Here is a 13929-nt window from a genome sequence, read left to right as displayed (position 1 = left end):
TGGCACGGCGATCGTGGATCTCGCGTGGACCGGAATGTGTCTTGCATCGCTAAACGATACGCTTATAGTCGCCCAATTCGGACTCGGTCGATCCGGCAATTTCTGTGATCGTAATTTGATTTAGTCTAAAAGTAGTTTTATTACGAGTTATCATTACATTAGTTCCAAATTTCTGTAAAAAAAAAAAAATAACTCTGCGCTTAATATATAAAGTAATATATAACTTTTATTTAAAAAGAAAAGGAAGCTTATTAAATCAAGTTTTAAATATAGATAATGTGAATATTATACATTTATATTTTGAAGCACTTTATCTGTTTTACTTGAAGTTTTATGCTTTCGAGGATATTCTTAAATTTACAAAATTCTTAAAAGAAAAAGAGAAAATTCTTTTTTAATGTCCCATTCGTGGACCAATTAAACAGAGAAAGGTTCGACCGAGTGCGAGGAATGTCAACTGTGCGTTTGTTCGGTGACCTCACGCTGAAGGAAAGAAACGATGGTCTACGCGGCTCCGCACCGGTCGCCGTGGTGCTCCGTAGTGTCCAGTGTTTTTTTGCATGGGCTGTTTAACTTTTTTTATCTCACTATTTGTAGTTTAACACACGGCAACTTGGTGTCCGCGAGGTTGCAAGAATCGAGGTAAGTTTTTGGGAAGGTCGTGTCGTGACGAAAGGAGGATTTGTCGAGGGCTCCGAGAGCTCTCTTTCGTTCTTACCACGGGTGCTTATAGTCGCGCCACGGAATTCATGAATGTATACGCTTCTGGACCTCGACACTCTGCATCCTCGATGTGCCGCGCATATAATCCCCCGCATAGAGACGTCCAATCAAATAGTTGTTTTGAAATGGACGGATCACGGTTTCAGTGTGAACGCGCGCCGCCATCCGTGAAACAGTCGCGCGATTGAAGATTACGGCAGATTAAACGCGGTGGTCCGATTTAATCCTCATTACCTGATAGTGTCTTTTGCCTTGATTCTCGATTCTCGATTTGATCGCGATTAATTTTCGCTTAGCGCGTGTAGAACCGGGAATCGATCGTATCTAAATAATCGAAACTACCGATATTAAAATGTGTAAAAATTTTCGCTTTATTTCAGAAAAGTATATTCAAAAGTTTTCAATTCTATTTGGAATTTAAAATAATGTTTTTATCGAAATATTGAGCAAAGTTGAAAAACACTATCATTTTGTGAGATTAAACTCAAGGTGTGTAATATACGAATCGTCTCCTTGATCGAGAAAATATTCTGTGTTTTAACCGTATGGTACTTTTCTAAAAATTGCAACTGCATCGCACGGTCTGTTAGTTGTGTAATAATAGTCGCTACTTAAAATCGTCTGCCGACTGAACTTCGCCTCAGCATGAACACTCAAGAGGCGCTATTTTACGGTACAACTTGCCGAGCCGGCAAGCACGGTCTATGCACGAGAACGGTTAAAGTCTTATTTTTCGTGCCTGCATTTCGTGCGATCGCGCACCGCGCGCGTTTAGTAGTATATACGTAGCAACCATCATAGAAGACTGTTGCTTCACTTTTAGTGCAATGCATGCGCCTTAAACGAGTCCCGAGGGGTATCTCTGCACTTGAATTCCGGCGTATCTCGTCGAAACGCACGCCGAAGATAAGCTTTTCTCTCTACACGCGAATTCCGCCCTCTTTTCCCTCCATCGAGGATTAGCGGGGCGAGAGGTAGTCGCGATTATCGTGCCGGGCGACTGCTCAGAGCATCGCTAGAACGTTTTTTTTTGTTTCCCGTAAAACACTTGCCGCTGCTTTGGAAAATACCACTTATTGATTAGCAGCTCTCCTGCATGGCGCTTGGCTATTTCACATTCGATGGAGATATATGTACCGAGTGGTTTGTGTAAAGTGACTCAATTGAATATCTTGCAATAAGTATTGAATAAAGAAAGAAAAAATAATGGGTATTTTCAGTTTCATCTCCTTTGCACTTGTTTTTTTTATATAATATATAAAATAAACTAAATGTCAAAGTTCGTAAAGAAGCTTTATTAAAGCGCGACATTTTCAAGATTCTTAAAAAAAAAACTGAGCGCGTGATTTCCTTTACATAAAATCTGTCTGCGCAACGTTCTCTCAAAAAGCTACAGCACCTTTTCCTGCATTACGTTCTTCACCACATTTTTTTTTAAATATGCAATGCGGTCACTTTACGGGAAACACTTTGTATATATTTACATGGACAATTGACACCTACACACGATACAAATACACGTACACTCCAGACACGTACCTCTCGATGAAGCACTCTCGAACAAGAAGTTGTCATTTACGAGCAGTAATGGTTGCTTAATGACTATCGAATGATGAGAAGAGCAACGCTTCTATTCACGTCTCCGGAGACGAAGTGGAAGCTTCTACTTTTACTTTCCTCGAGAGGACAACTTGACTGTTATCTGCAATTTAGATGCTCTTTTGTGAACGCGGAGTATGCAGAAAACGCTAGAAGAGATATTTTTAACAGGTGGACGACAAAGAATTGTCCGGTGCGGAAGAGGAGAAGGAAGTCGAGAAGGCCCTGCTGAAACCTCTGCTCTCGTTGGAGGATCTCGTAAGGTTTTCCACGCTCGAGGGTGCCGGCGGTGATTCCCTCAGAAACTTGCTGCAACGGGGACACGAGACAGCCGAATGGCCGGGACTGGAACACGCGAACATCGGTCCCTACATTCAAAAGATGTTGGCTGCCGCTGCGCCAATAGGTAAAATTAATCGTCTAAATTCCTTGTGATATTATAAAATATCGAAAATAGCTTAAAACCTACTTTGTCACTTAAGGAGTTTATTTATCCCTTATTTTTATCAAAGAATTGCAGTTTTGATTGCAATTGAATTCCTAGTAAATTTTTATATTTCTAAAATTCAATGCAAAATTAATTTTTTAAATTTAATATACACAAAGTTAGGTTGTTATAAAATGACATAGTATATTAGTATAATTTGTTGATATTCGGGATTTGGGTCATTCCCAATAAGTTTATTTTGTCCACGGACTGTGACCAATCAATCTGCGTCAAGAGAGGAAAGCCGAAAAGTGTATTACGCCACAATAGGACTTCTCGAATCGATAGAAGCCAGGCCCTAGTTAATCAGCTCGCCGATATTTTGTTCTGCCTTTGAAGACAGCAATTTAATTTGAATAGCTCACATCTGTATTTGAAATTCTGACGAATACCGGAGGAAAAATAAAACGTTAATGCAGAGATAATCGCGATTTTGGTTAAAGTCATCATTAAATCTGTATTAAATTATCTCCATATTATTTGAAATGTTTAAAAATATTTTGTATAAGCGTGTATTTGTTACTGTATAATATTTAAAAAGGCACAAAATTTAATAAATATTTGTATTCAATACAAAAAGAAACTTAAATTAAAATTAGAATCGTGTATGAAAGTTTCATTAATATTACTTATGTCTCATCACTAAGATAATCTTGCAAAGTCTTATTAGTTAAGTAACATTACAATGCATTTGTCAATATCGCACAATATCGATAGATGTTTATGAACTCTCTACTATAAACATTGTAATAATAACGTAGGCGCATTGGATACGCGAGACTATCGCATACCCGAAGTGATGAGGAAGCTGATGAGCGAGGACAAGAGGCTGAACAAGAACGTGAACGGTGACCAGTCCCAGGCGCATCACCATCAGCACCATCCTCTTGCCGCGCATCAGCAGACGCAGCAGCAGCGCGGGCCCATGACGAACGACGACTTCAATCCCAACATCGAGGAAGAGGCCAGCGACAGCGCTCAGGGCAGAGCGATATTGAAGATTCCGTCCTACAAGCCCGCCAGCACGCCGGGCTGTTCCAGCAAGAACGGCGAGCCGACTTCCGCCGCGTTCGCCCAGAGCTTCGCGGCTGCCGCCTCGAGTCCGGGCCTCCTGGAGCGAGCTAGTCCAGCGTTCTCCGGCACCAGCAGCCCCACGAATTCGTTGGTGGGCAAAGCGGTGGCCGTCAATTTCCGCGACGTCATCGCCAAGAGCATCAGCGTCAAGTTCCAAGAGGGCCAAACGCCCAGCGCGGCCGGCATACCGGGCTGCCAATCGGCCGGCGTGCCATCGCAGCAGGCCATGATGACAGACCCGAGTCCGTTCAAGAGGGGTCGTTACACACCTCCGCAGCCGCCGCAGCAACAGCAACAGCAGTCGCCGGCGCAGCAATCCAAGCAGCAGTCGCAGGACGCGAACAAAGCGAAGCCGGGCACCGGCGGCAAGGGCACCAGACCTAAGCGCGGCAAATACAGAAACTACGACAGGGACAGCCTCGTCGAGGCGGTACGCGCGGTTCAGCGCGGCGAGATGAGCGTGCATCGCGCTGGCAGCTTTTACGGAGTTCCGCACTCCACCCTTGAGTACAAAGTCAAGGAGCGGCATCTCATGAGGCCGCGCAAGAGGCAAGTCGATTGAATTGTTTTAATAAAAGATTTTTTTTCGTTTTTCTTCTTTTTGTATCGTTCATGAACGACATGCTGTCTGCGTGATAAATCATGATCATCTTAAAATTATCGGAATATTTCTTTAACCACATATCGCGAATTATTGTAAAAAAAATATGTATTATAATATTAAGAGCTAAGAGTTTTTATCTGAGCTTGCCTTTATTTTTCTCGCAGGGACCAGAAGCAACCGGACGACAAGTCGAAGGAGACCGCGACGACGGCGGCGGCGGCGGCGGCGGCCGCGGCGATGCGGCCGGGCACTGCTGGCGTCGACAAGAAGCCACAGTTGAAGCCGCAGAAACCGTTCACGCCGCCCGGCGGTATACCCGGTCCGAATGGACTGAAAATGCCTCCGTTCATGGAGGGCATGCCCCACCTGCCGTTCGCACCCTTCAACTTCTGGAACCCGACGCCCTTCATGCCCTCCCCCTTCATGAGTGGCGCGCCGAACGTGCCGATCCTTTCGGAACAATATTTCGCGTCGCAGAGAATGCGCGGACTGCAGGAGCAACAACGAAACGCCACGATGGTACAGCAGCAGCAGCAGCACCAGCAACGAGACCGAGACCGAGACGGGGTTGGCGTATCCGGATCGGCAGACGCGGCCGGAACTTCGAACTCTCGAAGCGCTTCGATGGCGAAGGCGCCGCGCGACATGGTGGAGAGCGTCTACGACGGGCCCGGGGCGAACGGCAGTTTCCTGGACAATCTGATCAGGTCGAGCCTTGAGACAGGCATTCCAAGGGACCAGCGAGCGATAACGGAGGCGAGGAACCAGCAGTCGTCGTCGCAACATCCGGAAACGATGAGCAGCAAGACTCTGATCGATCAGCTCTGCAGAAATTCGAGGAGAACCCCGCTGCCGCGGATGGCGCAAGACAGTAGCGAGGACGAGAGTTATCGAGGACCAACGGGCAGGATGGTGCCAGAGAGACCGGAGCGCGTGCCCACGGTCGATCTCAGCCCCTCACCGTCGGAGAGACGCACGGAGGACGGCAGCGATCGGCTGACGTCACCGCCGACGCCTCTGTCCATCTCCCGGGCGGGTAGCAGGGACGAGGACAGCACCCGTGACTCGAGGATCGATCGCAGTAGCAGAGAGCGCGAGGTTCACAACGGCGGCCAGGAGGATCGCGACCGGAAGCAGCCTCTGAGCCTGCAGCAGCAGCAATCACAGCTGAATCACTACCCGGACTTACACAACCTCTACGCCGCGTCAACTGACAAAAAAAGTGCCTGTGATAGTAAGCTTATAGTAGATCATTCGAGCCAGAAGACTCAGCCGCAGCAACAACAAAAGGAATACGCTGCCGTGAGCGGGCTGGTCGTGCAACTGCAGAGGGGCTACAACACCGCGAGCAGCAGATCCGGCGAGCCGACTAACAGCCAGCAGCCGGCGGCGGCGGAGCAGCGCGGCGCCGCGCTCAGCATGGAGGACTCCGTAGAGTAGACGAAAGTCAGTATCAGTTATCAGTAAAGTATACAGTTATGAGTACAGTAAACAAAAGAAAAGACCCATATACAGTAAGCCCACATTCCCGCCCAGATCTCTCACACACGCACCGAACCCGTGCGCCTTCTCTCGTTGTTGCGCGCCGCGAACGGGGCTTCCCTTCGCGCTCGCACAATTTTCCCAATCTCGCCCAAGTGTCTCTCGGGCAAGAGGGGACGATTTTAGGGAGGTAAAAAAAAAAAAAGAAACCTCCTCGCGCGCCGAATGATCGATTCGAGCACAGGGACGAAGGGAATCCTCAAATACCGTCGCCAACGCCGATAATACCCCCTCGATTGTCCCACGAACCCCCAACCACCTGCTCCACCCCCCCCCCTCACGACCTCTCTATTCCGATCGGAAGAAAACCTCGAGCGTTGCGAGGCAAAGTCCAGTGCGAGAAGGGGAGAACAAAAAGAGTGGCGATGCATAAATGCTAAGCACAACTTACCCGTAAACCCACTGCGATTCCGCCAGTTAGCGCATACCCGCCGTACGAACCCGCGTCCGGCTGGCCCCCACGGCCAACCTAGGTAGGTTAGGCGCGCGTGCAGGAAAACCCTTTCGACTTACGGCGAAAGTACATTTCGCATTTCGGAGTATACCGAGAAACGTAACGGATTAAAAAAAAAGACACACGCGACATGTTCATCGTGCCGAGTATTCACACGCGACACGCTTTTAGTAGACGCAAGGACCCATTCTGACCGCGTTTCTACAAGCCCGACATTCCACGAGACTTTCTCACACACTCAGCGACACTTACACATACATACATACATACATACATACATACATACATACATACATACACACACATCATATATACAAACGAGTACATATTACGCGAAGTATACAAAAATGGGGAACATAACGAGATACTTAGGCGTTGCGCGCGTCGTGCACGTGTCGTGTTACAAGCGGCGTAGCCGAGATCCTTCTTTCGCGTCAAGCATCGCCGAGTCGCATCGCGGATTCCGGCATTTCGCGCCGATGCGAAATCCATTTCCACGACGGACGCGGAGACCCGAAGTCTCGGTGATACACGTTTTACCGCCCCGCGACCGTCGTGGCACTGGCCGCCAGCCGGCGAGGGAGGCTCGGCTCGCGACACGCATGTGGGCACGCGCGCAACGCGAAATGTTAGCCGTTCGATGATTATTATTACGATTATTAATTACTGCAAACCACTAATCAATCGGTGGACGACGACGAAAGGTCAAACGATGGAACAAAAATGCCGACGCGACAGCATATTTTTTTCCTCTGTGAGTGTAAAACTACCTAATGCAAAAAGAAAAAAAAACTTATTATCTACTATTTAAACACTACTTAACTAAGGAAGCGACATAATTATATAAGGAATAATATATTATATATACATATATTTTTTGGTCATTAACGAAACGTGTGCGAAGCGAGAACGAGCCAAGGCTTTTGTTGGCGCGCGCAGGTGACGCGTTTTTCTTTTTCACGAGGCGACAATATTTCTATAATCTCGTTTATTTCGAGGCCAGCGTTCCACGTGAATGCGTCCCACGTTTCGGGCGTAAACATGGCAAAACGGGAGGAATGCAAAGAAAAAAAAAAATACCGGGATGCGATCTTTGTTGTTAGGAATTGCCTATAAAATTGTGATCTTTTTGTCCGAACAATCAGTGTAATGGCATGTTCAAGATGAATGCCCACGCTTTGTCTATGGAATTCTTTTCTTTTGTGGAGGATTTATGTATAATGAATAGCGTGAAAAATTCATTCTAATATTTTCTAATATTTTATAATTCTAATATTTTTTAAGCATAAAATGTTTCGAGCTTTTTGATATACGCAAAAAGAATAAAAGAATTTTATTTTAGGAATTTATTTTAAGAATTTGTAAGTATTAGAAGTAGCATCTAGTTACAAATTTAAAATAATATCAGTTAGTTGTATTGCTTTAATCCTCTGTTTCGCATGGAAAGTTCAAAGAAGAAAGTAATTTCACAAGCTCTTTTTTTGTAAGCAATTACGGCCACGAAGATCGCGATCTTTCGGCGTCACGCTATGGAATTAAATTGGTCCGAATCCAGGCAGAGCTAGAAAGATGCAAACGCGAAAAAAAAAGGATCAGAACGTGGGATAAGAGAGGAAAGGATACTGTTGCATTGCGCGCGCGCGCGCGCGCCGGCTCTCGATTCGGTTTCTCCGATACCGGAAGCGCAGACGTTTTTTCTTAAAGCGCGAGACGCCCACTTTTTGATACGAATACAAATTTTCTACTGCGTAGAGAGGAAGAAGAGAGAGAAAAAGAAAGATAAAAAGAAAGCTGCGGTTGCAGTAGCGCGAGGCAGTGAGTTATATCGTTTCTTCGCAAGGGAAAAGACTTACTAAACCTAGGAATGTTTTAATCTCTGTTTTCGTTTCTCACACATCGCGGCTCCCGCGAGAGCGATATATAATGCATTAGGGGGAACCAGCAGATTCATCGTGACGCGTCGGGACGGATTTTGGGCAGACACTTCGAGAGCGCGCGCGTCTCGATCGTCCGCCGCCGGTTTGAAGTGACGACGACACGAATTATCGAACGAATGACGAACATCGACGTTTTTAAGCGGCTACACGTCTCTTTCTCATTTGATTTTCTTGCGGATTCACGCGGTCATGCACGTCCAATTGTGCTCGCGATTGTGATATAGAAAACATACTCGAGAGTTTAGACATTACGATAAGTTTTCGGGTTCGAGAAAAACTCTTGAAATCTTGATAAAAGAATTTTTATCAATCGATAATTATCGTAAGAAATAAATAACTTTAAATGTCGATACGCGACTCTCAGTAGAAATTTTGTCTGACGATTCAATTAAGATGATAATTTAACTAGAATAAACATGTTTATAGTCCAGACTTAAAAATATTTTCAATTTCAACTACGTGTATATTGAAAACATTTCTATTGAAATCTGTAATAGAACTTTACTTGGAATTAATATATATTTTCTTAAGAAAATCTTTTTATAAAAAGTATCCAAGTTGTTCAATTAAAAGTTGAAATTTTCTTGCTCCCTCAGCAATTTAACGACGTGCGCGACTGACGTCGCATGATTTTCGGTAAAATTGAGTTTCACAGAGAGACGATCCGCGGAATTAGTATTAAAAGGACGATTTCGTCATTTCGTTAACATAATAGGCAGACCGTTGGACCAAGACGAAATCGACGGAGACGAAAGCCGGAGTAGAAAGGATCGGAGGCCAGACGAACGCGAGAAAACGGCGAACACACAAAAAAAAAAGAAAAATAAAATGGTGCTGTAGTGCGGGCCAGGATTTCCTATTTTTTCTCGCATAGTCGAAAAGCGTAGTCGCGGGAAAATGACGCGAATAAATAAAACGGAAAAGAAGAGGATATAGAGCAGCAGCAAGAAACGAAAAAGGATGATCCACACGCACTCATCTCATGACTCTCTTTAAAAGTAACGACTGAAAGACTCTAGGCTGTACATAAAGTATAAGGCATGTATGTTCGGTGTTTTAAAAATGCAAAAATTCCTTATTAATGCAAAAAAAATTATACCTACGAAAAAAGTAAACCATATAGGCAAGGCTACTCTCTCGGTGTTTTTTGGAACTAAACTTAAAATTTACCCTATTTAAAGCAAAAAAACCGTGAATAATGTAACTTTAAAGGAAGCGCGCGTAAACGCGGAAACAAGTTATTGAGTGTAAACGTTAAGGTCTCCTTAGGGTTAAAAAAAAACAAGCTGAACAGCAACAAAGCGAAATGCAAGCTAATTATGATTGTGTGTAAACGTAAATTTAAACCTTCCTTCGCCCTGTGTCCGCTAAGTCACTTTTTAACTGTCCACCACCACCACCACCACCACCACCTGTGTCTCTCTTCCCTTTATTCCTCCTCACCTTTTAACTCCTTCACTTCCTCGCAGACACACCCTTGATGAAGTATATAAATCACTCACGGTGTGATCTGACCTACTCGATGCCTCGAAATCTTTTTTCTAAATGTTCACCAGGCATTACTATGCGAAAAGGAGGGAAATATGTTTATACACTTGTTCTGACCACTAACTCACCCGTCCCTTACCCACCCTCCCACAACCTAAAGCCCCCCCCCCCAAACTCTTATACCCGCAAATTCGCATCACCGACACACCCAGAAAATCTCAAGCCCGATACCCTTTATCGAAAGATTTATCGTTAGATGTGAAAAAAAAAAGATATTTATCGTGCGGATGATAGTAAACGTGCGTACACACTATGATTGTCGTTAATTCAATTACGGTTACGATGTTTCGTCGCGACGTTTAGTGCGGTCTATAATCGGCGGATCTCAAATTTCCACGATCCATCGGGTGCAACGCGGTACGTCTTTTAGTAATATTTCTTTCCTTCGATTTTTTATCGCGAAAGAAAAGGCGATACACCAAGGGAGGATAGAAAGCGCGCAAGAGCAAATGTGGGACAAACGAGACTATCCGCGTCCTGACGTCCGCGTCGCCGAAAATAATTCGCAGTTGCTACGGATACCTGTCCTCTTCATCGTATTGCTCGTAATTGGAATTTAAATTGTGCAAGCAGACGACGATTGAATTGTTAATGGTTAGTTTTTCTCTCTATAAAATGTGTTATCCAATTGGTACCTGTAATTTTATATTCGCTAACTAGGCGAAAATTGGCTGGATCAAGAAAGAGAGAGAGAAATGTTAAATACATTTGTATTTGCAAATAAGAGTATAATTAAGATTAGGTAATGAATGTAATGGAATTTTTTATGTTTTATACTTTAGAAATCTAGTAAAATTCAATATTCGGTGAACGAAGTAATAATTTGTTGCTTGAGTGATTGAAATGTCTTCTTTAAAAGCGATCAACTGTATTTTTTGAAGATATAAAAGATTCGTTATTTCTACGTGTTATAAATTAAAAGGAAAGTAAAATAATAAAGACTGCAAAACATATTTGAAATTGTGAAATTGATCAATTGATTAATCTTTACAAGGCACGTGCAAGACACGTGCACGTTTGCAACCAAGGAGGCGACGTTTTCGACGACGCGGACTGAGGAATAATACGCGCGTGGCTCGCCCGCGCGTATAATTTAGGATAGGGACGATTAGGCGACAATTTAGCGCGATCGACGCCAACGGCGTAACAAACGATACGTCCGCGTAATGATCTCTCCCAGCGACACGCCGACGTGTCTGCCATAACAGAGTTTAGACTACCTACAGACGCGCGTAATACACACGTCACTCTTTTCTCTCGCGCCGGCACTACGCCGAAGAAGATTCTCACACTGGCGTGATACTTATACGTGAATACACACCGTGCGCGATTCTGCGATAAAGCGCGATCGCCGTCCGGACGAGCGATCGATGAGAGACGCGAGAGAAGGTCTCGTTCCTTCTTCGCAAGAAGGGTGGGATTATTGACGTCGACCGAGGGAGATATTTGTCTATCTTTTTGGCGACTTTCTTCGAGTAAAATCTATAGAGGAAAACAAGAACTCCCGTTCTCTCTCGAGAAATTTGCTACGCGCGATCGTCGGGGAAAGGGATATGAGAGAACTCGAGGCTAGGCATGTACCGTTGTAGACGCGATTGTTGAAGCACTGTCGATATCTTTACGTTCTTTATTTTTCGGGAGAGACGGTGGGGACGATGGCACGACGGAAGCTTCTCTCAAATCGAAATCGTATCGTTGCTCTCCGTTATTGAGAGATCGAGCTTAAGGTCTCTTTTATGCACGCATTCGTGCGCGCCGCGCAATGACAATTCTCGTTCGATTCCGAAGACGATTGGTAAGAAATTTCACGTTTTCTGTATCGTTGTTTCTAAAGTGCATAGTTATATTCGAAGAGAATGCAAAAAATCTACAAAAAATGCAGAGGGCGTCTAAAAGACGTCCGAAGGATCAGAATGTTTTTTAGACGCCCCTTCGTTATGTCTTCTTTAGATATTTGGGTCATCTCAAAAGTCTCTTTTATCTTTGAAGTACGTAGAAATTATCGTATTGCGATGCAGTGAAGAAACAAAAAAACAGCATGCATAGAAGATATCTTAACGTGTAATTTTCGCGATCGAAGAATTCAAAAGGATCCTTAGTTCTTTCGGGCCGCGTTCGCGCTTGTGCATCCTGTCGTCTCTCCCTTCGTCGCGGGCGATACGCTAAACAATCCGGCGAGTGACGGATTGGTCGAATATACGGGGAGGAACAGAAATCTTTAAGAATTAAAAGATGATATATTATATTAAAATATCTGTGATGTAAAAAGTAACAAAATTTTGATGTATATTTTTCACAAATTATTGTAACCAGCTAGTGTATATGTAATAAGATTACGGATATATATTATATATATATATATATATTATATATATATAAAAAGAAAAAAGACTATTGTAATTACGGTGTGCGAAGACAAAGTGAAAGACGAGTAAGAGAAGGCAAGCCGAGAAACTAAACGGGACAAAACAAGCAAGTAGGGGAAAGAGAGGGGGAGAAAGAGAGCGAGAGAAAAGAAAGAGTGAAAGAGAGCGAGAGAGATAGATAGATAGATAAATAGGAAGAAAGGGAAGACGGAAGAAGCGTGATCGCGAAATTACGTTGATCCACACCGGTGGTCAGAGCGGGACCAAGATGGCGGGCATCGCTCGGAAAGTCGGGTCCAAAGATTCCCGTTTTTTACGTTTTTCGTTTGCACACCTCTTTATGTTCGTCGCGCGCGTGCTCTTTCCGCTTTCATCGAGCCTCGATCAGGCAGAACGGGGAAGGAAACGGGAAGAGATTCTCACGTTCTCTTTCTCCTCTCTCGCCTCTTTGCGAGGAGAGAGGAGAAAGAGAGACAGTTGAGACTTCCTCGTTGCCCTTTCAGTTCGCGAAGGTAGAATGGGATTCGGACGCGATTCTGAATAATGGAAAACTGGAAGATTTGGTCCGATTGGCCCTGAAACGGCTCAATGTCAGCTACCTCACAATATTGTCACGTTTGGTATGGTTCCAGCGAAAGACCCTCGTGTGTCACGAGCGTGAGCGCAAAGAGACATACGCGACTTGCTTCCTTGAATTTCGAGCGATTAAAATTTATTCGATTAGCTCTCATTATCGCTTGCTTTTTATCTAAATTATATCACACCCGTTAGTAACTTAATAAAAAATATGTAATTTATTCGACAATACAATTTCTTTCTCAGACAATAAGTCTATTAAAAACTTTGAATTTTAATAAAAATATTATATTCATATATGTTTTACATAACGTATGTTGTTTTAAGTACATGTATAAAAATGTGTCCGAAAGTATTTCAGCTCTTTCCAAATTGTTCAACCTTTTAAAACATATAATGTGGTAATAATAGAGAAATCGTTGTACCATGAAATAATAAATTATTTAGTCCGAAGAAGTATATTAGGATTGAGATATTTGATTTTAACTTAATCAGTATTTTTACTTTGAAGCAATTTGATCTGTTATACGCGTTACCATCGATTCATCGGCACCGCAAATAGAATGTCTCGTCCCCACGATCGGCGGACACACGAGCGTCAGCAGACGGGGTCGTGTGAAAATGGTCTAAACAGTTCCAAATTGTGCCTAAGTTATGAAGTTACGTTTTTACGACTTGCACAGTAGCACGAACGAAAATAGATGAGACTATCGTAGCAGCAAACGGATTTAGTTCGAGCGCGCTTGACCGGAGGGCGACAACAGCGAACGCGATAGAGACAAAAGCGGTATATAGAGTTTCTTATTAAAGTAAATTTAAACAAGGGTGTATACTACCTTACACATACGTTCCAGGGCCGTCCGGCCGCCATCTTGCGTTCAACCTTATGTTCCGTTTTTTCGAATAAGTGCAATTAGGTACACGAACAGGATCCACACTCACAGGCACGCATTCACTCATTAAATACACACGGACACACGCGCACGTACACGTACACACGTACACGGCGAGAAAAAAAA

General features: G+C 44.0%; 1 protein-coding gene across 1 annotated transcript in view; it reads left to right on the top strand.

Moving 5' to 3' along the window:
• Positions 1 to 10179, top strand: part of LOC105458915 (mushroom body large-type Kenyon cell-specific protein 1) — a 43232-nt gene extending 33053 nt beyond the window's left edge. The window contains exons 7-9 of the mRNA XM_011704532.1: positions 2494 to 2728; positions 3571 to 4432; positions 4652 to 10179. Of these exons, the coding sequence (XP_011702834.1) occupies positions 2494 to 2728; positions 3571 to 4432; positions 4652 to 5927 (2373 nt within the window). The 3' untranslated portion in view covers positions 5928 to 10179. The remainder of the gene's footprint in view (positions 1 to 2493; positions 2729 to 3570; positions 4433 to 4651) is intronic.
• The last annotated feature ends 3750 nt before the right edge of the window (positions 10180 to 13929 follow it).

This window comes from Wasmannia auropunctata, unplaced genomic scaffold (assembly GCF_000956235.1).
Source record: "Wasmannia auropunctata unplaced genomic scaffold, wasmannia.A_1.0 LD334250.1, whole genome shotgun sequence".
Classification (NCBI taxonomy): domain Eukaryota; kingdom Metazoa; phylum Arthropoda; class Insecta; order Hymenoptera; family Formicidae; genus Wasmannia; species Wasmannia auropunctata.
Note: the sequence above shows the minus strand (reverse complement) of the source record. Positions and strands in the feature narration are given on the sequence as shown.